The sequence below is a fragment of the Scardinius erythrophthalmus genome, assembly GCF_964197995.2.
Source record: "Scardinius erythrophthalmus genome assembly, chromosome: 10".
Classification (NCBI taxonomy): domain Eukaryota; kingdom Metazoa; phylum Chordata; class Actinopteri; order Cypriniformes; family Leuciscidae; genus Scardinius; species Scardinius erythrophthalmus.
The window spans coordinates 33,124,533-33,149,174 of NC_138230.1; the positions used below are offsets into that span (position 1 = coordinate 33,124,533).

The 24,642-nt window shown below is 38.1% G+C and overlaps 1 protein-coding gene across 2 annotated transcripts; it reads right to left on the reverse strand.

Annotated features, from left to right (window-relative positions):
* Positions 1-2,511: 2,511 nt before the first annotated feature.
* Positions 2,512-24,260, reverse strand: tent4a (terminal nucleotidyltransferase 4A). 2 transcript variants are annotated; one of them, XM_081376453.1, is made up of 13 exons: positions 23,312-24,260; positions 19,343-19,466; positions 19,186-19,232; positions 18,267-18,387; positions 18,010-18,117; positions 14,820-14,948; positions 14,358-14,571; positions 13,039-13,165; positions 12,772-12,878; positions 11,358-11,539; positions 9,212-9,358; positions 8,965-9,120; positions 2,512-5,024 (listed from the first exon to the last, which is right to left on the reverse strand). In XM_081376453.1, the coding sequence occupies exons 1-13, from the start codon at positions 24,007-24,009 to the stop codon at positions 4,878-4,880; spliced, it is 2,307 nt and encodes a 768-aa protein (XP_081232579.1). In that variant the 5' UTR covers positions 24,010-24,260; the 3' UTR covers positions 2,512-4,877. The 2 variants fall into 2 exon arrangements, with proteins under 2 accessions (XP_081232579.1, XP_081232578.1); XM_081376452.1 differs by having other exon boundaries at positions 4,749-5,027.
* Between the last annotated feature and the right edge of the window lie 382 nt (positions 24,261-24,642).

Genomic DNA, 24,642 nt, shown 5'->3' on the forward strand with positions numbered 1-24,642 from the left:
GGGGTGAACTAAACATTGATAAAGCATATAACTGCTGCCCACCCCATATCATATCATTACGCCTGCTGCACTCATGGTACGGCAGCAAGGTTTCTTGATTATTACGCAGGAATGAGAGTATAGTTCCGCAACTTTACATTTTCCGTCGGTCTTAGTACACGATGTAACTACAGAAGAGTAAGTTTTAAATAGGAAAAATATCGAAACTCTTTGGTCATTTTTTTTGAGAGAGATGCTAATGGTCCTGTCCGATTCAATGATCTATGCTAAGCTATGCTAAAAGTGGTACCGCCAGAACCGGAGATCAGCTGAATGGATTCGAAAACGGTAAAACTCAACTGTTTAGGTCCGTGTACTTGGCGGCCAACGGATTTTCGTTTTAAAAGGAAAAAAAACAAAAACGAAAAACGGCCGGTTTCCCAATTACCATTAGTAAATAGGAAAACGAAAAACGGAAAACAACCCATTATTCGTTTTTTGTTTTGATATTAAAAAACGGAAAACTGAGGAAGAACTGATGACGGGACAGTTTGATCTTCGGCTGACAAATCAGAGGAAAGGGGCGTTTCAATCCCGCCCACGTGTAGAAATCGAATATTCAAGCTGTTTATTCATTTTTCTACCTCAGAACGAAAAATCAAGCTGAATTCTTGTTTTTCGTTTTTTTTGGAAAACATTTTTGCATAAAAAACGACTGAACGAATGATACACGGATTATTTTGATTTCCGATTTCCATCTATAAACACATCAAAGACAATCGGATAACGAGATTGTTTTTCGTTTTCCGTTTTTTAATATCAAAACAAAAACGAATAATGGGTTGTTTTCCGTTTTTCGTTTTCCTATTTACTAATTGGGAAACCGGCCGTTTTTCGTTTTTGTTTTTTTCCTTTTAAAACGAAAATCCGTTGGCCGCCAAGTACACGGACCTGTTTAACTCTGGGGGAGTTGTAAAATGAGCATATTTACAAAAAAAGTGGAGTATCCCTTTAACGTTTTTTTTTCTGTTAACGGAAGGAAGTGGAAGGCTTTTGCTTTTTGGTGATTTTAAAAAATGAATGAAAAGTGATGAAAGTTGCATTGATACAATTTTTTAAAGCTACGTATATGAAATGACCATTTTATAAAAGCAATTAGCCACGTTAAGCCGTGGATTACAGTGAATTTATAACAGCTAAGGGCAGTGGTGTAGTCTACGTGATACGCCCACCAGGAAAGGCCAAGGATTTCCATATACCCACTTAAAAAAGCTTGAGGATATACGTAACAAATCCAGTCACAAATTTAATTTGGCCATTTTTGAATTAATAAATCAAAAGTAGGGCTGTATAATGAATTCAATCTCGATATGGACTAGTGTCTGTGAATATTAAAGTTCAAAGAGACTGCAACTGTTCTACGCGTCTCTTGGAATGAGTGCTTAATGTGTGCTCCATTACACACACACACACACTGAAGCATTTTTTTTTTAAGTTTGTTTACTTACATTTTCAGATTCAATCCAATTGTAAATTACCTTTTTAGATCCAATATTTCCCAGTTACTTTGTCCGTTTTTGTCCCGTCGACGAAACTACTGCCAAACGACACCACAGCAGGACCGTTGCACGGCATGTCTCCAGCAACAGTTTGGCGTTTTAAACCGATTGAATCGATTTGGTGAACGATTCAGTGATTCACTTTATCACTTATAAGTTATAACCATTTAGTGTGCTATTCTAAGAGTCAGAAAATAGTAACTGAACCATTTTCACTGTTCATCCACAGAGGTGCATTTTATTTATGTTATTTATTTATTCAGTAGTTATGGTTGGCTGCTCCTTGGATTAAAGACCTTTTTATTGAGGTACGTTTTGTAATGTTCAAGCAATACAAAAAAAAAAGAAGAAAAAAAAAAAAATCATTGTAGGCTCACAATGCTAAATCATCAGAAGGATTTTGAATTTATGGGTAAAATAAAATTAATACTTGACTCACATTTTGTTCTACCAGGGTTACTAGTTAACTGAATCTTAAAACACAAAATTCAACTGAAATTATAATATATAAACTTATTTTATTTCAGTTAGCTGCTAAAGCAAAATTCTTCATTTAATTTAACTAAAATATATATTATACAGACTTAAACACAATGAATAAAACTTTACAATTAAAATGGAAAATATAAAAATGCAAAAATACTACTAAAATAACTGTTCTACAACACACACAGTCATGCTTAAAACATGAATTTTTAACTAACTTAAAGCCTAAACCTTTTTTACAATTCATGCACGCAAACTCACAGCCTTTTGTTAGTCGTAGTCCTTATTAGCAATTTGTTAACTTTCTCTTTGGGGTTTTATGAGCAGAAGATCTCTGAAGTGCAAGCTCACCATCTAGTGGTAAAACACCAGTAAGTTTAACAAATCTAACATTTCTCAGCGCTGAGCTGTAAAGCATGATTGAACATTTTAGAATTTATTCAAACAATTAACAGAGCAAAAATAAACCGCAAGCAACTGCATGCATGGTTTTAAGATGTTTATTTAAAAAATAAAATAGAAAAAAAATTACATAAAAATATTGAAGGAAAACAAAAACAATTCCTCCGTCTGACCTCTTAGATGCTTTGCGGCCACATTGAGGGCTTTCAGTATAACGATTGACAAGTTCAGGAGTGCTTTTGGCCACTGCGACATAACAGACGTCAGCAAAAAAAAAAAAAAAAAAAAAAAAAAAGTAACATTTAAAATCCATCATTGATATTCAATGAGGAGTGCCACACTGTATCAAGCAGTACATCACCTCAAAAGGTCAAACCATTACAGAGTGAAATATTTCCACCTTTCAAACACATCTACAGATTCACTCAGGAAAAACGGAGCCATTTTCATTAGACAAATCACCAATAAAGTAGGTCCTTATTTGAAAGGAGGGGGAGAGTTGCCTCAATGTCTGACTCATTTTGCAAAAGATGCTGGTTCTATCTAAAAGCAGAAACTGCTATTAGAGTTACATTTGCCCTATTGCATTGATAGGCGGGTGAGTCAAGAGTTACAAGGACAATCCACAGTCTCTGTATCAGATATGACTTTGTAAAACACATCACACAAGTCAAAGTCATTCAATACAGACTGCAGGACATAGTTGTAGCGTTGTAACAGCAGTAAATGTAGTCCGGTTGATCTCCAGGAGGAAATATTTGCATTGCAAAAACTCCAGACAAGACGTCCAAGTGTTTTTCCGCCATTAAAACAGTCTGAACTTGCATACAGGAACTGTTCACATGTGCGTCGATCTCAGGCCTGAGTCCGTTGACGGTCACTCCGATTTAGTTTCTTGACAAGATTTACAAGCAAATGGCCATCGTGAGGGACACAGGAAGAGAGATTTTCAAAACTCCACTTGCATAGTAACAATAACCTGTATGCCTGTGACGTTTTGAGCAACAGCAATACAGTTTTAGTGTGCCATATACAAACAGAAAAAAAAAAAAAATCAATTCAATACAGTACAGGAATAGGTTATTACCAAAAAGGCATATATTAGCGCAAGTACCTGGCAATAAATGCACGTCAAGATTCCAGAAAGGAATCAAAATAAATTCCCTTTCTCCGCTAGTCTGATTCGGGTGCCCATTCAGAAGTCGAACTAGGTCCGATTAGGGCACCTTGCATAAAGCTGCACTGATCTGGAGTCCGCTCACACGTCCATTAGAGCTTCCCTAAAATAATTCACATCTCACACTTACCTATAGCGACTTAAAAAGGACAGACACACATATAAATGAAAGCGCATTAGGACCAAGAGCTCAAGCTTTTTTTCCGATTCTCAGTCTGATAAACCCAAGTCCTACAGCCTCAATGCCACACAACTACAACCTTAATGACAAAACGAACGAGACGAATAAAAGAAACAGCTGAGATTCTGAAGCTCAATGTGGGAACACAGAAAGTGAGAAATGGCGACACCTGTTGGTAAAGAGTGGAAAGTCGTTCTGCGAGATCTAGACTGGCTGCTTTAACTTGCTCTTGTCCAGGTGCAATTTATGCCGAGAAAAAGGGGAAGAGGGAATATAAACTCTCAAAAAACTCTTTTAAAACAGACTTTTTTTCCCCTTAAGGAGCCTGTCTGACAGGATCTGTAAACGATGAACAAAATTAAAAACATTACAAAAATAAAAACATTTTTACAAAAACAAACAAACAAAAGGCTGGACACAAAAACAACCAAAAAAGAAATTAAATATGTTTCCAGAGTGAAGGAAAATACAGAAATTAAGAAGTTATTGCACAAAAAAAAGTAAAGGTTGCGTGATGTATACAGTCAATACGGTGGGGGTCTCTGGAAGCATCTTTGAGTGCAGAATTTGAAGCCAACGTCACACACACACACACACACACACACACACACACACACACACACACACACACCACCTTTGAAACACACATCCTCACCCGATACAACAAACACTTGAAATCCACTGAATCTAGATCGTCCCACAAGTGAAGGGTGTCACGTTTAGACCAAAAATGTGAAGCATGAAACACATACAAAAAAAAGGAACGTTTCACCTGCCAACCTGGAAGTTGTGGAGTAGACGACCGAAAAAACAGTTCCTGTTCTCGAAGCTTCCTCAGGAAGATTGCACAGGTCAAAAAAAACAAACAAATGTCTCAACATATACATGCACAGATTCAGTGGCAGACTGAACTACTTAGCACCACCATCACCACAACTACTGAACGAGGAGCTGGGTTTCAAACGCTGGTCTCTCTGTGCTCACACCATCAGTAGGAGGGCTAAATGAGTTTCTCATCGTTTTAAGATGGGACCAGAGGGGTGAAAGAGGAAGCAAGTGGAGAGGGAGCGCCCATAGGGGAGCGTCGTCGTCTTTATCTGCTGACGCTAGCCGGCAGACTGTCCCTCTTTCTGCGGCGCCAGGTGTTGCGGTTGAACTGAATGTGGCTTCGGTTGGAAAGGACGGGACTGTGCACCACGGCGGGATTGTGGAAGCTCTTCAGAGGGAACTTGGGACCTGTCTGCTGGAGATAAGTCAAGATAGGGGACTTAGAATCATGCATGCATCTGAAAAAAACTGGATTTAAATATACATAATTTAAAATACAAATGCACTATCATTTTAAAGTTCAGCGTTTAATTACGGTAAAAAGAGTAAAGGCCTGTTCACACCGGGACGAATTTCGTACGCGATATTCGCCGACGTTTAACCTCGTGACTAAACAAAGGGCGCCAATGTGAGTGTGCACACTGACGCGAAAAACGCCACGCGTAAAAGCGTCATTTTTTAAAAAAACGCCTCGGGTTAGTTTTTTTGGTTTGACGCGCTGCGTCAAAAACTATCTGACCAATGAGATTGGCGCTTTTGCTCATGTGTCTGGAGCTTCTGAAGTTACAGTGAAACACAACTTGGGGGCGCTCAAACACAAAACGGTCTTGCCGAGCACACATACGTAACGGCGAAGAAGATATACGCCGAGTAGCGTCTACACTGCCGGGAAGAAATAAGACGAGGAAGATGCAAGGCAAGATGAATGTAGAGCTGCTGGTATGATTTTGACAAGCGCGTAAATACTTGATCTCTTCTTCTGAGTGACAAGCGAGTGTCAAAAGCGTAAAGTTGCGCAGCCACCTTGTGTACCGGGGTATTTCTGTTTTACATTAAGCGCCATCTAATGTCAGGGAATGAATTTGCATGTTCACTCGGCTCATCGTCAGCGAAAATCGCTTGGGTGTGAACACAAAAAACGCGTTGAAAAACGCTGGCGAATAACGCGCGCCGATTTTCGTCCCGGTGTGTACGGCCCTTAAGACATTGATAATGTTACAAAATATGTCCATTTCAAAATGCTTTTCTTTTGAACTTTCTATTAATCAAAGACATGAACAAAATGTATCTAAATATTAAGCACAACAACAGTTTTCAACATTTATAGAAATGTTTCTTGAGCAGCAAATCAGCAAATTAAATGATTTCTGAAGGATCATGTGACACTGAAGACTGGAGTAATAATGCTGAAAATTCAGCTTTGCTATCAAGACTAAATGACAAAAATAAAAATATATATTTTTTAAAACAGTAATATTGTGAAATAATTTTAAATAACTGTACACAATTTGAGATATATATATCAAATTGAATACAGTTATTTAATTATTTCACAATATTACTGTTTTTACTGTATTTCTAATTAATTAAATGCAGCCTTGGTGAACATGAAATGTTTTTCATTAAAACCCACCCTCCTAAACATATGAAAGGGATTGGCGTATCTAAAATAATCAAATAAATAAAGTACAACATGTGAACGATTTATGGAATTCTCAGGAATTCTCTTCATTTCTTTGCTTTCAATCTATAAACTAATGAGCTTTTATTTTGGCGGAAAATCACAGGCTTTACTCTTAAAGGGCCCTTATAATGAATTTTTGAAAATGACCTTTCATGTAGTGTGTAACACAGCTCTAAATGAATGAAAACATCCTGCAAAGTTTTAAATCTGACAGTGCACCGTATATAAAGTTATTGTCTTTCAAAAGTAAGAGTTGACTGAGACAATTATATTAATCATTTTTCAAACGAGTCATAAGACATTTCGTTGTGACGTCAAGACAAAACATTAGCATATTGCCCGCCCAATTATTGCGCGCGCAGACACCAGGGAAAACTTGAACCTCAAACCAGCAGCTGATTCCTGTGGATACTGGATTGCATCATGTGGAGAAGACGCTGTGCTCTACAATGTGAAGGTAAAGACAGTTTTTTTTCACTGCCCAAGGACGAGCATGTGAAGAATCAGTGGTTAAAATTCATCTTTACCATGATATCACAGCAGTATAATCCTAAACTTTTGCTGTGTTCCCTTTATTTTACTGACGGCTGCTTCTCAAATCTCTGAGTTCAATGCAGGATTTGCAAACCGCTTGCTCTTGAAAGATGGTGTAAAAAATACTTAGTTTTGAGTTTTATATTGTGTAGGTCTCCTGCTAACTGGCTAACTCACATTATCACTGTCTTACTGAAATACTTCTGCTAATCAGTTGTGGGCTACTATTACCTAAAACTGAGTCTATGCAGATTGTCTGTCGTTCTCACTACTTTGTGTAAAGATTAAGCATGGAGCAAGATTTGTTTTACCAACGTTTAAGTTACATCAGTCATTCACGCTAGAGCTCGGCTAATGTATACATTGCATTTATGCACTGTTATTGATACAGTTTCCACGTGTTCACCGCAATATATTACAAAAATAATAAATTATTACAAGTAAAATAATCGGTTTGTTGATGGTCATGCACTTGTTCATGCTGATGGTGAGGAATTACAGTTGCAACATCTCATAATGTGCCTCAAACTGAGTAGTGCATCACTGAGAAACGTCCTGCTCGAGTTGTGCTTGTGATGGAGGTTCGGGTTGAATAACTAGTTCTTCCAATGTTTCATCATCGGACTCACGCTCGGATTGATATGGTAAAAATCAACGTCATTGTTCATTACTGTGTTTAGTTTATGGTGTAGGAATCCTCAGGACACGCACACCTGATGTTGTTATGGTAATTGGCTGTTTTTGTTTTCGACACGCATGCTGTATGCGGTAAACCAATCACAACAGACTGAGCTGTCTGGCCAACCAGAGCAGAGTAGCTCACGGAAAGGAGGGATTTAGAGAGATTGATTCATCTGACGAGTCGTTTGAGAATTATTGAAAATGTGGTGATGTGCAAAATGTATATTATGAAGAAATTAACCAGTTTTTTGACCTTTGATGCATGTAAACATGTTGTAGGAGACTCAAACAACATTAGGAAACAGGCAATTTAATCACGCAGCGCGTCAGACTATATATTTATATAATTACATCACAACTGTTGCAATTTGATGATTACACTAAGATATAGCAATTTAATCACGCAGCGCGTCAGACTATATATTTATATAATTACATCACAACTGTTGCAATTTGATGATTACACTAAGATATATCACATTCTTACAACAACGCATTGTCAAAATTCTAAAAAAAACAAAAAAACAAAAACAAGGGTACCGGGCAAGGCTAACGTGATAAGAGTGTTCTGAAGATGCATGCAGCGCTGTCACAAGTAATCCATGAATGAAATAAAAGTATTATAAATAAACTGCAAAATGTTATGTTTTCTAAGTAATTGTTGGCCATTTCAATCATCATACTTATTGTATGGCATTGTTTTAAGTACAGCAGCTTTTTAAAATTATATTTATTATGAAAAGTGTACTTAATTAAAATGTAATGTTTATCTAATCAGGCATGTGATTGGCTAAGGACAAAAAAGCAGGAAAATATACTGAGACGAGCCTGTGTGTTAAGCGCCCTCAAAACAAAAAGCAATGCTGTCTACATTGGATGCGGCGTCGCGCACGCTACACAAAAAAATACCAACAACTGATCGCGCGCGCGCTCTGTTTCTGACACACTTCAAGCACTCGCTGGGCGGGTATTCCAAGGAAAATTGCATCTCTTTGCCATCTGTAACCACCATGTTGACTTTGCCTGTTGCGCGGGGACGGCGATTCGCGGCGATTGTGGTTCCGTCCCGGGTTACCATAGTGACGGCTGTGAGATGCCCCCCCCCCCCTCCTTTTTTTTGTTTTTTTTACAGATCTGCATGATTCACGTAGGTCACATTTTCAGGTAGGAAAATCCGGAATTCCGGATTAATCCGGAAAAATCACATCCCTGATCTAATATTAATTACAAAAACAATACATACAGAGCAAGTTATTAAAATAAACTTCTCAAAACACAGTCTTATTGAATGCTCCTGTTTGGACATTACATTAACACCAAGGTGGGCATTAAATTTCATAATTGTACCCTATCCTGTCATTAAACTAGTCTGTGAAGTCTAGATGAAGGAGGGAAAGTTGGGCTCACTGTCAAGATACAGCATGTAGAGGAGAGCGCACGTGGGACAGCCTACCTTTGGATGATGGTGGGGACTGGGTAGAGGGCTGGGGGGAGCTGGGGGGACTGCAGGGGGGGGCATGTGGAGGTATGGGGGTGGTCCATCTGCCATACACACCTGTCTGCCAGGTAGAGCGTGGAGAGAAAGACTGCCTGTGTTTGACACTCTCGCCTAGAGAAATAGAGAGAGAGGGGAAGTTGGATTCAAGAACATGCCAGTCATCATCATCACAATTAGCTACCAAACCAAAATCGCCCCTCACCTGGGGGGCCGGAGACATGGTGAGTGCTGCCGTGATGCTGGCTTTGCCCGTGCCCATCTGAAGCGCTGATGACAGGGTTCCCGCCGGCAGAATCTGGAGAGGGAAGGGGGCTACAGGTGGAGTGACATACGGTGTGGAGTCAGAGTCCTGGAGGAGCAGAAGTCAGTTATGTGAGAGGGAATGACAACCTAAGGCATATTAGCCCTGTAAAGTCTGACATAAAATAATCTTTTTTTTTTTTTTTTTTTTTATATTATGTAACAGTTCGTTGAACCTTTAGACAAAAAAATGTCTATATTTTTGTTGAGTATCATACGATGGATTAGGCTTTTATGGTTCATATAATATAATATAGGAAGAATATGAAGCTCAGTTTACTCATAGCACACCTCAATTTTTTCACCTCAAAAATTATGCAATTTGGTGCAGTCACTGATATTTATATGGCCAAAGCGTAAGATGAAATCCTGATAGCTTGTAATGTAAATCAATGAGATCTTATACTACTTACATAAAATGCATATATATATAATTTTTTCCTATATCGTCCAATAATGGGTAGTAATAAATCTAAGCATTTAAATATCATCTTACTATCAAAACTCTGTCGTTTCTATTGTGAAGGGTCAAAACATCCAATCCATTTTAATACAATTGAGATTTACAAATAAATGTTCCTCAACAGCCTGATGTATCACTACAGCTGCACGGTTAATCGTTAAAAGATCACATTTCCGATTGAGGCACCCACGTGATTAATTCCTAAATGACAATGAATCAGCTAGGTTTATTAAACCTGACAAGTTTGATCAGAGCGGAACACTCAAATCTGCGTTCGCACTGCCGCTGAGCCAGAGAGAGCAATTGTCATGTAGGCTAGGTATGAAACATCTTCACAGTCTGTTCAGCCATACATCATCATTACTTCTGTGATAATTTGAATTATTGTAACAGAAGTACTAGGATAAAAGTCATAGACACTAATGTCTACGATAGCGATCAAAATAGAGTAAATCGCTTTTTAAAAGTAACGATGCATCATAAAAAGATTGTATCTATTACATTGTTACACCAGTAGGTGGCGACAAGTGACTTAAATTTATTTTATTGAATCATTCAAAAGATTCATTCAAAAAGGCTGATTCAGTGAAGTCTGAGTAAAGGCCTGTTCACACCAGGACGAATTTCACGCGTGTTATTCGCCGATGTTTAACGCCTCGTGACTAAACAAACGGCGCCAATGTGAGTGTGCACACCGACGCGAAAAATGCCACGCGTAAAAGCGTCATTTTTTTTAAAACGCCTCGGGTTAGTTTTTTTGGTTTGACGCACCGCGTCAAAAACTATCCGACCAATGAGATTGGCGCTTTTGCTCACGTGTCTGGAGCTTCTGAAGTTACAGTAAAACACAACTTGGGGGCACTCAAACACAAAACGGTCTTGCCGAGCACACATACGTAACGGCGAAGAAGATATACGCCGAGTAGCGTCTACACTGCCGGGAAGAAATAAGACGAGGAAGATGCAAGGCAAGATGATTGTAGAGCTGCTGGTCTCGTTGGTGTTAGAACATAAATAACTATATGACAAACGCGACAGCAACTACAAAAATCTTGATAAAAGAGAACTGTTATGGAGTGGTATTAAGCGCCATCTAATGTCAGGGAATGAATTTGCATAATCACTCGGCTCATCGTCAGCGAAAATCGCTTGGGTGTGAACACAAAAAACGCGTTGAAAAACGCTGGCGAATAACGCGAGCCGATATTCGTTCCGGTGTGTACGGCACCTTAAGTCATTCATTCTAACATTTTTTTTTTCTTCATTTAATTTAATTATATATATTTTTAAATAAACTGCAGGAATTAATATATATATATATATATATATATATATATATATATATATATATATATATATATATATATATATATATATATATATTATTTTTATTTATTTATTTATATTTATAATTTTTATAACTATACTAAAGCCCTTTTAGTTGTGGGAAAGCCCTTTCGTACAGTGGGATATAGAAGGGATTTATAACAGGTTTAAGTTTAAAGGATAATTTGGCATAAATACGATACACTTGAGTAGGCTTTATAGGGTTAAAGTATGGACACAGATGAAGGATGATGCTTACGATATCGCTGCCTGACATCGAGGACGCAGAAGAGGCAGAGGAGTGCTGTTGAGGGCTGGACAGGGACATGGGTGAGTCTGCGCTGTGAGGGGACACAGAGTCCCTCTGCTGCTGGTCCTCCACACCTACACCCAGCAGTGTGACCGTCTCTACCTGATCCACTGAGTCTTTATGAGATGGACCTGCATGCAAAAGCCATCAAAACATCAGCCAAATCAAAGCAGGTTTCATTTGAAACATGGCTGAATTGAAATAAGCAGATTCACTGCAAAGCAACTATCCGTCTGTCAAACCAGACTTCGACGGCCACATTTCAAAAGGTCACATTACCAAATTGATCTATCAAGCTTTAGTTTAATATAACAAATTAATCACAGTCAAAGTCATGAATAAGATGTGTGAAAGGGATAAAATGCTGTTGAGGAGGACACTTTCTCACTTCTAGGGCACCTACAAAGCTACACTTTGTCAGAAAATGTTTCAAATCCAATTTATATTAATGCATTGCAAGAACAGAGAACAAAATGAAAGGGTTTGCCAAAGTGACACTTCATCACTGCAATCAGAAGTTCTGCAGTGCACTAACATAGGCATTCATTGACCAATGAAATGTTATTTTATTAGGCAAAATATCAGGTTTAATTTATTTGATTTACTTTTGATACATTCATAAGTCATATCTTACTTCGACCAACACCTAGGACAGCGGCTTCCACTAGGGGGCCTCAAAACGACTTGATTTAAAATAGGGCAAAACGAGCATTTTGACTCTGAAGAACCAGGATTCCCACAGTCTAGAAAAACCTGGGTAACTTAAAAAGATCATGAAAAGTCATGTAAATGATGAAAACGCCTTACCCACTTTCATAAGGAAAAAATGTTTTTCTAGTCATGCAAAGCTAAAAACCCTATCCAGTACATCACAAACGTCTGAAGAAATAATCTAAATTCATTGATTAAAAAGAGTGGGATCCCTGAAGAACATTCAGCTCTTAAAATGTGTGGCTTCTAAAACTTTGAAAGTTTATAATTACTTTAGTTACTTATTTTAATCTATGATCATTGCTAGTTTCTACAAATAATAATAAATAAATGTTTTAAATGCAGCAGAAGGACAAAGTGGAACACCTTTTTGTATTCACATTCTGGGACTGCCTTTTCTTAAGGATCAATGCTATGCGGCCCTGCATGGAGTTTGGGGCCTTGCAACATCTTAAAAAGGCATCATTACAATGCTGTAAAACGTCTGGAACACACTCCACCCCAGGACATCAGTAACTATCTATAATGCCTTCTCAATGAGAACTTATTGCACCGGGAGACATTATGAAGTACAATCAAAAACAAACAAATGAAATTCACCTAGTATCTGCAGTCATTAGATAAATTCTAAATTCTTCACATTGAAACGTACCTGGATTCCTCTCCAAGCGGGAGTTGTGTCTGCCACCCCACTTCTTTATGATCCACTCTCTGTAGTCAATGACTTCCTGGGTGACTTTAATAATGCGGCCCAAAGTGCTGAGGGGACAAGATAAATGACAAATTAAATAAAATACAATATAACACAATATAACAATACATATATACACATACATACACACACATATATATATATATATATAATACATATATACAATATAACAATACAAACATGTTTGTATGTCCATGAGAGCTGTACCTGTCGCTGTCTTTGTTGGGGTAAGAACGTGCAAGAGGTGAGACGGCGTGACCCAGTATTATATACGCATAGTCGAAAGCCTCCTTCACCTGCATGGCACCATAAGAGCTTCTGCCCACATCATTACCTGAGTAGTCACACAAAGAAAAGGTTTTTGGTTTTTACTTAACCAAACAACTTGCAGTAAATTACTTTTTCTTAAGTTTAAAAGAAATTCACTAATGCCTAAATGCAACTAATGAGACAGAACATCTCATTTTCTCAAGCAATTCCTAAAGTGTCACATCAATGACAGCATCGCATCTGAAGCTGAAGCTAATGCTAATGATTCCTTAAAGTCTGTCCTAAAATATAGGCAGCTGCCTTTTAAGAGATACTGTGTTTTGGCCAAATTTAGATTCCAGGAAAAGACAATACAACAAATGTATTGTGGAAAGCATGGTGACTAAGTAAAATCCAAAACAATAAAAGTTGAGAGAACAAAATATACCAAAGTATATGGTGATAGAATTGAATTAGTTTGAAATGTCTTTATGTGCTAATGTTTTTATTATGGGAGTGTAAATATTTGGGTAGACAGTGAATCGATTCGATTTACAATTTATAGATTTTTGATTCAATTCAGGAAAGATTTTTCAAATGCAGAATATTCGATTCACAATGAGATTTGATTCAATTAAATTTCTATTAACGACTGATTCTGTATTGAAGTGCATTCATAGGAATATGTTAATACTTCCAATTTCTTGATTGATTCTCATTTTTAAGAACCGATACGGATTCTTAAATCCCAAGAATCGATCTTTTAGTCTATGCCGTTTTCATCTGATGAATGAACATAACATTGTAGTGTGCCTTGCCGCCTCATATAATAAATCAGAATAAGCTTAGTTTTTGATTACTTTTCATATGAATTATTATAGGAATATGAGAATTGATATGAATATACATTAATAACGTAGAACCAACTATTTCCCTGTAAAGCTAAGAGCGTTATATATATTGGATATATATCCAAATTAATCAATATCGAATTGCAAGCTTGTGAATACCCAGCCCAAACAAATAGGCCTAGTACAATATTATCAGACACAATTTGTTTCTTCAAAGTCTCATTCGCAAACATGCTAAGACCAAACTCTATTGAAATCAATTGTGGGATCAGTCTCGGTGTGCTTCATGTGAGGAATTAGTTAAACTGGTCACTTATAAAGTTTCAATTCAGAAAGGACGCTGCCTCAGAAGGTAGTAGAAAGTAAGAAGCTCACTAGGTTTTGCATTAATGGAGCAATTTTTGAATAAATAGCTTGTAATTGTACCAGGAAGAAGAGGGTCCTCAATACACAGCATGGAGGGCCTGTAGCCATTACTCATGGCCTTCATGATGTCCTCTTTAGCCATGTAAGCACCACCGTTCTTTATCCTGATGCCTGTCTTCAGGTAGTTGAAGTGTCTTCCATACAGCTCAAAAAACTCGATGAGCAGAATGCCAAGGTTCATGTTGGGATTCCTGGCATCAATTCTTGGGTGTAACTGCAAGTATAAACCAAAAATCAGCAGGCAAGTCGAGACATTCTCTTTATTTGTTTGGCACAGTCATTTATGAAATGAGTGTGGCTGATGCAGTCAAACAAAGATAGGAAAATATGCTTGACAATGACAGATCTCCAAATAAGACAAGAACAAGTTATTTTTGATGTGAAACACTGTGGTTCTTCTCTTCGCCTAAATGTCGAAACAGTTTACACGCTTGAGAACTAGACTGGCTGCTAATGTTGCACCTGTAAGAAGCTGATGACCATCAGTATGAGACTGTAGGAGCTGATTCCTCCTGTGAAGACTTCATTGAGGTCTCGCTGTAGCAGGAACTGTTTCAGCACGAAGATTAAATAAGGCAGCACGGTATACTTCTGTGTGGGAGGGAAAAAAAGATATTTAAGACTTTAAAACATAAAAAAGACAGTTTACACCAGGCATTAAGAAGCAACTCAAAGGCGACTCCGTGACCACTTGAGATAAGATTACATCAAAGATTTCACCATTCTAGTCTTTTTACGAAAACAGTGTCATTACATGTTGACATCAGGAATATCAAACGGGTTTCTGTGAAGTCTTGCACATTTATGTGTTTTCAAAAGCCCAAAACATGGCAATTGCATATGCAGCTGTCTTTCACTGGAGATAACATCCAGCTGTTCAGAAGCAGCAGAAATATTTACATGAGGTAATGTGTTATGATAACTGGAGACAGGCCAATAAATCTAACATTCCTCCATGTAAGATCGACATCGTCTTAAAGACTTTGGGTCTCATTCCCTAATGATGCTTATAATTGAGAGTATTCTTATTATTCCTCCCCGGTGGAAGTGTATGGCACCTTATGAACCATGGATAGGAAAATTATTAAATTTGGCATATTTATTGGGCTGGTTTTGAATAAAACCCTGACCAACTTTGGGGTCTCTAGGACCAAATTTATATATACACACATCACCAGTTCAAATATTCACTTTTCTTCTGTCCTATAAACTAAATTCTTATTACACCCAATTACTCTCCTCATGTTGATCACATTCAACACCTTACATTAAGACCCATTACAGTAATCGGCATTTTAAAATGTATTGTATTCAGACAGCGCCACCGAGTTTGGCTTTTTACAAAAAAACTATAAAAAAATTAATTCTCTCTACGTCTTCCTTGATTTATGCCAATTTCAACAACATCTTATTTGTCATTTTCCAACATTTTGCTCACCCGCCATGTGGAAGTATATGAAAAACAGTTTTCCACTCCTACAAATTATAACAGACCTACGTTGAATACGGATACAAAACACATGCTATGTGATGCACATTGCAGTCCTTCTGAAAGCTCCTTGTGTTGTTTGATGTGCTTGCTGTATTTGTTGTGCCTGCAGAGCCTTTGGTATATGGCCCAGAATTGCTGCTTGTAGCTATATTTGCCTTATGTTTTTGTTCAATTTATGAACGTGCTGTAAATTGAATCGTCATATATTTTATTGCAACTGTACAATATTATCATATATTCAATGGTAAGAAAAAAAATCTCCTCTTGTGGTTGCACAGATGAGAGCTATGAAGGTCATCTCCTTATTCATAATTCTGCGTTGAAAGCTTGCTGACAGATGTTTAAGTTATGCTTCACTCTCCTCCTCTAGTCAAACAATGCCACTATAAGACTGACATGAGATCAGCAAACAAGGAGTACATCTAGGACACATAGAACATGTAAATACAAGCAGGATCCAAAAAAAAGAAAGAAAGTTACTTCTTGCCATTAGCAGGTGTGGCAAACGAACTGAAAAACTTTATCAGGCCATGAAGTATTTTACATATGATAAAATCAGTTTTTTTTTTCCTGAATATTTTGGACAAACAGCACGTCATAACCAGCATCACACACACTCAGTTGCAAAACACCACTTTTCACAACATTAAGACCATCGTGATTTTTTCATGCTTTTCTATTAGCAGCTAAACAATTCACAAAAATAAAAAAATAATTTTGACTAACCAAACTTTGGCATTTTTGTACTACCACAAAAGTTGTAAGAGACATAACGTATTATAGTCCTTCACGTCTCTATTGCAATCTCAAAATTCTGGCCAGTTGATAGAACATCAAAATCACCTGCAGGCAGTAGATCCTTTTCCTATTTAGCACCTAAACTCTGTTTGGGAAGCAGACACACGCTGTCAGCTTAAATCTAGACTAAAAACACATCTCTTTACACATAACACATTATCAATTTCTATTATTCAAATCAGTTAAATGATTTGTTAGGCTGCATAAATGAGGTCAACCGGAACCAAGAACACTTCCTATAACACCCAATGTACTTGTTACATTGTAAGAAGAATAGCATCTATGCTAATGTTAAGCCCCTTTCACACAGCGCGATGATCCTGGCAAATTGCCGGGAAATTGCCAGAATGCCTTCTGTGTGAACTCAAACACGACCCGGGATTGATGCCGGCATCGATGCCGGGTTGGGGACCTAGTAACATTGCCGTGTTGTTCGCGCGCTGTGTGAACAAAAGCCGTAATAATGGCGTGTCGTAGTGATAACACTGAACCGGGATCGTTCGCCAGCTAGTGAAACGGTATGTAATATGCATGTTCATGATCGAATCAGAGAAAAAAAATGCACAAGCGTGGTTTCTCGAGAGAGAAATCGCAGCTCATAAGTAAACTTAAGGCGCTGCTGAAACATTACAAGTCACATCGATGTCACGTGTCTTTACGGGATTTTTACGGGTTGTGTGTGAACGCACGCTCTGATTCCGGAAAATCACTGGCAGTGTGAATGAACCAAAATCAAACGCGTCCGGGTCAAATCCCGGGTCACTTTATCCGTGTATTTTCCGGAATCTCTGTGTGAAAGGGGTTTTAGTGTCTGTCTGTCTCATCCTTATCCCGAGGTTACCGTAGTCAGCCGGATCCGGTCCAGATCAGATGGTGGATCTGCACCTAGACACGACCAAAACCCAGCCCTGATTGTCAGCAAAGACCGCGTCTACTAGACAATCCCCTGTGAAGGCCTCGTTGACACGACAGCCATCGGCACAGATCCTCAGCAAAGAACCAGACAGGTCCTCCACACAGACCCTATGGCCAGCTTTGGCTCCATACCGGCATGATGAATCTGATCTTCAAGCAAAAGGAACTGGGTGAATATATGAATGCTACCGATCTAAATTCTGACATGTGATGCAGCCTGAATCATAATGACACCGTGTTCGTTCGTTGGCCAGAGGAAAACGAGCCCCCCCGACTGAGCATGGTTTCTCCCAAGTTTTTTTTCCCCAAGTCACCTGATGGAGTTTTGGTTCCTTGCCACTGTCGCCTCTGGCTTGCTTAGTTGGGAATACTTAATATTCAAAAATATTACTGATCTGACTCACTCCTGGGACTATACATAGATTTACAAAATGAGCTACACATTACCTTCACATATTCTTTGATGAAGCTAGCAGCTTTGATGCCCGTCTCCACATTGAAACTAATGTCCACTTTCACCTCAGTCTCCTGATCTGTCAGTTTGATGATTGGTACCTTCAAAATTAAAAAGATATAAATATAAAATTATTAATATTGCCAAGAAACCCACAAATATGTTACAAAAAAGCAACAACCTCTGCATATGAAACCATTAAATTGAGTTTGGCAAATGTTAAATCGACAGTAGAGGGAAAAATACATACCGTAGCTTTGTCGAGAACTTTGATGGAATAGGGTTCTGCCACACTGTGTTTTCTGAGGGCCTGCTCCAACAGCTGCAGGGGAGGTTTCTCCCATTTCCCAAACACCACCAGGTCAATGTCACTACAGTAAAAAGAACCAGACAGAATCTTTCATATAGCCCCACATACAAATACCTTGCAATTTTCTGTTTAGGCAAATTGTTAAAATCAATTTTTTTTTCAATAAGCCTAAGGGAGGCCTAGATCTCCACATGAAAACAAAACCACCAAACATCAAAGTGTTTTTGCTGTCAAATAAACTCCCATTCAATGTTTTCTCAATAGTGTTCAACCAAAAACATGGGGCCTAATGACTTAACACAATGAAAATCTTTCAGGTTTCAGAGACATACAAACCAAAAAAATCTACACACAGAGAGTCATATTTACCCCTGGTTTCACAGACAAGGCTTAAGCCTAGTTTTAACTGAAAGCAACTTGCACTGACAAAACTTAAAGTCGCTGCTATTGTTTTGTCTCAAGATGTACACAAGTAATGTTTTTTTGATAATAAACGTTTAAAAAAAAAAAAAAAAAAGCTACTTAAATGTCCTAATTGAACTAAGGCCTAATCCTGGCTTAATCTAAGCCCTGTCTGTGAAACTGGGCCACAGATTTAGCAAATTATCAAAATGTTTGCTCAGTTCCTGAAAGACAGCTCAGAGCCAAAATAGGCTAGCATGCTATGATTGTGATGTATTTGGTCACATCCCATCCTTCTGTGAGAGTCATCTTACTGAGAATAGTGTTATGACCGTACAGCAACAACAGATCACAAGAGCAACATTGTGCGTGTTGAAAACGGCTTAGGGTTCTGTTCAAAATATCACTGTTGTGTTAATGTGCAAGATCAAACACACTGTTGCACATGTTTATTTACCTGGTTGGGAGAAAGAGTCCAGTGCTAAAGCTGCCAAAAACCTGGACCTAAATAGATAAAAGTAAAAACAATTACATTTGTATATTTGGGCTAATCATTTATAATGCCAACAGCCCAATTTTTTTAATATATACATATCAGCTCTAAGCTTGCTTACATCAGCGGTAGGCCACAACTCCTTGATGACCGTCTCTATCCTGTCCACCACCTCCTGTCTCATTGTGGCCTCCTCAGGACGAGGAGACATAAAATTGTAAAAGTCCATGATTTCTTCATGCAACCTTGGAAAAATGAAGGAAGGAAATTATGGAAATGAAGTTGGTACAATTTAAGAAGCCATTCATGCAGATCTATCACATAAACAACCCATGAAGCAAGAATCTTGAGATTTGTTTTTATAGATTACATTTTTTTTTTTTTTTAAATCCATTAACAACCTGTACAATAAGTATACTTGGGCCACAAGATTAAGAACTTGACTGGTTAAATGTGTACCAAAAGGGGTTTAGGCATTTTTTAGCAAACTCACATTCATCTGGCTCCATTTTGGTATGGAAACAGCTACGTTTCATAATCCAATCAATTCCCGATGGATAAAATCAAATGCCAGAAGTATTTAATGTTTGCAACATGGAAAAGATGCCCCAGTACAATACAATAGAGTAAAAATGATGATGTGCTGACAAATTCATGTGTAAAAACCCATTATGTAGGTAACCCTAATCAATTAAAAACTTAACCAAACAGAAAAAATGAGCAATAAGAACGTTGAAATGCAAAATTTAGTGCAGTGGTTAATTAAAATGAGTTATATAATTACTTGATTCATGAACCTTTACATTTGGTCCCCCTCAATGTAAAACATGAGCTGACTAGATTTTTATTAGTTTTTTTTTTAAACAATTTTTTTTATATTCTCTCAAAAAATCTGTCATTTTCAACACTTGTAGTCTGTCCTGAACCAAAGTCTCTGAATTTAAACTTTAAGATAACTTACAGTTACTTACAGGCTACACTAATAATTGGAGAAAACAACCAAAACTCAAATCAAACAAAGACTGCTACGAACTTTAAAACGCAGCCTATACCTAAACAGCCTTTTGCACCTATACACAGAAATGGTGTCTGGGACTAGATAGGCCACTCACAAGGTTGAGAGACACAGTTCCGGCCTCATTTGTTTCAAGAATCTTTTGTGGAAAAATTACCACAAATATAACAAGTTCATGCAACAGATTCATCTCTTCTTATGCAAGCCTACAATTGCTGGGTTACTAAAGACTAAACATGTATTGTATTAAGTGCCCAGTGCAATAAAGGCCCTGTCCCAAATGGCACACTTCATATGCACTTTCGGTCTTGTGGACTTACAATGGCTGCCACGCGTGCGAGTGTCAGTTAAGTCCATGAAACGTGGTTGTCCCAGTTGTCATTTTAGGTCTCAGAAGGGTGTTCGCGAGCACCCCCTATGCAGTCGATATGCGCCCTCGATACGCACTTTTGCCGAGCCTGCACTGATGCGAGCTCCGCGGACTTCTTCCCGACAGTCAAAGCGGTGTTACGTCACAAAAGTGCGGACTCGTAGGAAGACCGCGAGTGCTTAGGCTGCCATTTGGGACAGGGCCAATCATAAATCAGCAAACACTAAAATCATGAATCCAGCCAACAGCAATAGACAGATGACAACAAATGTAACAAACATAAAGTTAAAAGTAGAGCTGCACGATTGTGAATAAATTAAGAATGACGATTTTGAAAAGACAATTGAACAAAATAGCATAACTTTGAGGTTCTGACAAAATATTAACTGGTGCAGTCTATTTAAAATGCTTAATTTATTTGAGTTAATTACTTAATTTGTTTGAATGACTCAAAGACTTCACTTGTTTCATTACTGGATGAATCAGTGTTTTTGAACCAATTTTTTTTTTAAGTCACTTGCCACCACCTAGATTACATATAACCATGTAATCAATACAATCATTATTTAAAGTGCCAAGTTACTTTCAAAATGTGATTTGCCCCTATTTTGATCGCTACTGTTGACATCAGTGTTTATATCGAATTATAAACTTTGGTAGCACTTTATTTTACAGTCCTGTTCCGCGTATATATGTACTATGTACTTAAAACAATTATAATAAGTGGGTTATAACTAGGTACTAACCTTAAACCTATCTGTAAAACTAACGGTAACTCATGTAGTTACATTATATTACCAGCACTTTCTTCGGTAACTACACTGCAAGTGCACGTACTGTAAAATAAAGCGTAACCTAAACTTTTATCCAGGTACATTGTGATAATGTGAATTAGGGCAGGACAATATGGCAAAATAAATAAATACATTTCCTTAATATTAGTTGATATCGATAATTATCACGATAAATGTCAAATCTTTATTTCTTTCAAATTTAAAGGCAGATTTTTGCTCCTGAGTGGAATTTGTAAAAACCAGACAGTTAATTCATAGTTTTCACGTGATAGGAACGCCCACCTGGAGGGCAAATCAAGGCTTTCCTCCTCTGCCTGCCAGTCAATTTTACCAGATTTGTTGTAAGTACTAATGTAGTAAGACAGGGACTTTAAAAGACCAAATTCAATATACACCTTATTGATACTTTGTACAAAATATGCAAATTAACACAAAATTGTAACATATTATATATATAATAAAATACACACACACACACACACACATATATATATATATATATACACACACACACACACACACACACACACACACACACACACACAATATATCGTGCCACAATATATCGCAACACAAAAATGCATCAATATGTATCGTGGATATTCCCCCAAAAAGAAAATTTCTGTGTGAGAAAAAATTCAAGTTTACAGAGTTTTAGTGTCAGTACTACAATAAACTACTAGGCTATAATGTTGAATATACTGTATTATAATGGGGGGATATTTTTGTGTCCTGATAATGCAAAATATCTTATGTTACCAGTAAAAAGTGGTCTACATTATTTTAAATGTATCTAGCCAGTAACAGAGTGAAGCATATTCGTCTAAAATAATTCTGTATTTTCAGCTTCAGAATCATCAATATTTTTATTCTGGTGTCACAATTGTCCTGTGCATTGGGTTACCTGGACTAAGTCCAAGTCTATTCATTTCCACCCCCAATGTAAAATCAAATTTAGCATTTTAATCAACAGTAATTTTTCTGTTAACCTTTTTACCATATGTCTTGGAGTATAGCAGTAATATCGTATTGTGGGTGATATGTATCGAATCGTGGCATGAGGGTATTGTTACACTATCGTATATATATATATATATATATATATATATATATATATATATATATATATATATATATACACACACACATACATATATACATACATACAACTTTTTCTCTGTAATTTCTCAAATGAGAATAATCGCGATTATAATTTGAACAAAATAATCGTGATTATCAGTATAACTATTATCGTGCAGCCCTACTCGTAGCTCACATTAGATCGATTTAACTAAAGACTTTTATAGTTAAATCGATCTAATGTGAGTATATAAGATACTGTAAAAATCACGGAGAAAATGTACAGGATTTTTTTTTTTTTTTTTTTTCTCGGAACCAGCCTGTTGCACTTTATAACGTTCCAAAACGCCTATTATTAGTTTTAAGCCTTATTAATAAGGATGTTTATTGTAATTTGATGTGTCCCATATTTGTGTTTTTTTTTCTACTATGATTCAGTGCATTAAAAGAAATTCGCTTAAATAAAATGTACATCTATGGTTCTTAGTTCAGCGAATCAGTGGGTGTTCACTCAACGTAACTCCGAGTGATTCAAATCAATTCGTGAATGAATCGTACAGACCGGAAGAGATCCGACTCAAAAGAACGATTCGTTGACGAATAGGACATCGCTAGCCTACAACTGCTAACACACGCACAGTCACACACATTCCACAAGTGACCCAACCCACCAAACATAGGACAACCGGCTATCGTGCTAAAGCTAAAGTCCCAGTCCAACACGTCAAAAAAAGGCCCAGTGACACTGGTATCACACACATAAGGCCACAGAAAAAAATAGCGTAACATTATAACGAGCGCTGCCGCTGTTATAAATCAAGCTCATCTCACCCGTCAACCCCTGGGTTATATTTCCTCGTCTTCCACGGCGTGCCGGAGTTCTCATAATTGCCGTTAGTCCAGTTAGAGAGCAAGTAGTTTATCCCATAGGTGCTGGCCTTATTATCGCTTTTCCTCCGGCCCGGGTGATGGTGGTGGTGATGGTGGTTGTGAATCGCTGCTGGATGGGACGGATGGCGCTTCATGCAACTCTGCTGCTGCTGCTCTTGATTGAAATGCCGTAGATGAGGATGAGGAGGATGATGATGATGATGATGATGATGGTTGACATTATTCAACACGTTCTCGCTGCAAGTAAAAAATGGATGGCCCTTGTTCATATTCCCAGCGATCACATTAGGGCTTGTAGTCCTTATTTTAGAGCAACTGGACGCCAAATCCACCACCGAGCCGGTCTTTTGGGTCATATCGCCGTCTCCCGTGTTTCCATTTAACGGGTGAGCCACAGAGCCGCTACCCGGGATCGCAGTGCTGTTGTTTTTAATGATAGTGCTGTTATTTGCATTGGACGTTACAGTCTTATAAACGTCAAACGCAGGAGATTTGACACATATGTTGTTGTGGTGATGGTGGTTCTGGTGCTGACCTGTGTTAGTCCGGTTTACCTGAGACGTTTCCCACACACGCATCCATAAAGCGTTCGCAGGACCTTTCTGTTCCGGCTGAATCCAAGCGACCCTCGGATCCATTCAACTTGTCTTTCTAACAGCCCTGTCAAACAAACGAACGCCTTTTCACCCCGTTCAGCGGATAAGTTTGAGTCCGGACTGCGAGAATGTGCCTGTAAACTGGGTCACGCGAGACGACAGGGAAAATAACGACGTGCCAAACGCCACAACCGACCAACGGGAATCAATTAGTGGCTCTTTTCCTCCCGCTAGCTAAACTGTTAGCTAAACTATACAGTGTTTCCAATATGGCGTATATTCCCTTGAACCCCGAAATCCAGTACGCATGTGTAGGATTTAAACCATCGGGACAGCACACACCCCCACACAACTCCACACCGAGCAAGCGCAATCGAAGTCTATTCAGGCTCAGCAACCCCACCCTTCTAACCGGCATCCAAGCGAGGACACATTTGAATTTACAACCCTGGCTAAAACCAATCTGCATCGCGACTCCGCGACGCGATAAAACGCAGCGCGCGCTCAGTGAGCGGCGACGACGGCAGCTTCGTGATTGTAAATGGCCGCGTTCTTGTTGATGTGCGCAATAATAATGAAGAGATGCCTCTAGAATCTTTGTTTAATATCATAAAGTTGCATTATGTGCATTAATATATAATATTATACAATGTTGCATTGTCAAATATTGTGGAA

Bases quoted from the DNA above. Each gene is read 5' to 3' on its own strand.
- tent4a (XM_081376452.1), bottom strand. From the start codon at position 24,009: ATGGATCCGAGGGTCGCTTGGATTCAGCCGGAACAGAAAGGTCCTGCG. The intron at 14,949-18,009 runs GTAATGTGTAGC...CCTCCCACACAG, and splicing joins TCATCAAAGAATATGTGAAG to AAGTATACCGTGCTGCCTTA. The intron at 5,028-8,964 runs GTAGGCTGTCCC...ACTTATCTCCAG, and splicing joins GTCCCCACCATCATCCAAAG to CAGACAGGTCCCAAGTTCCC.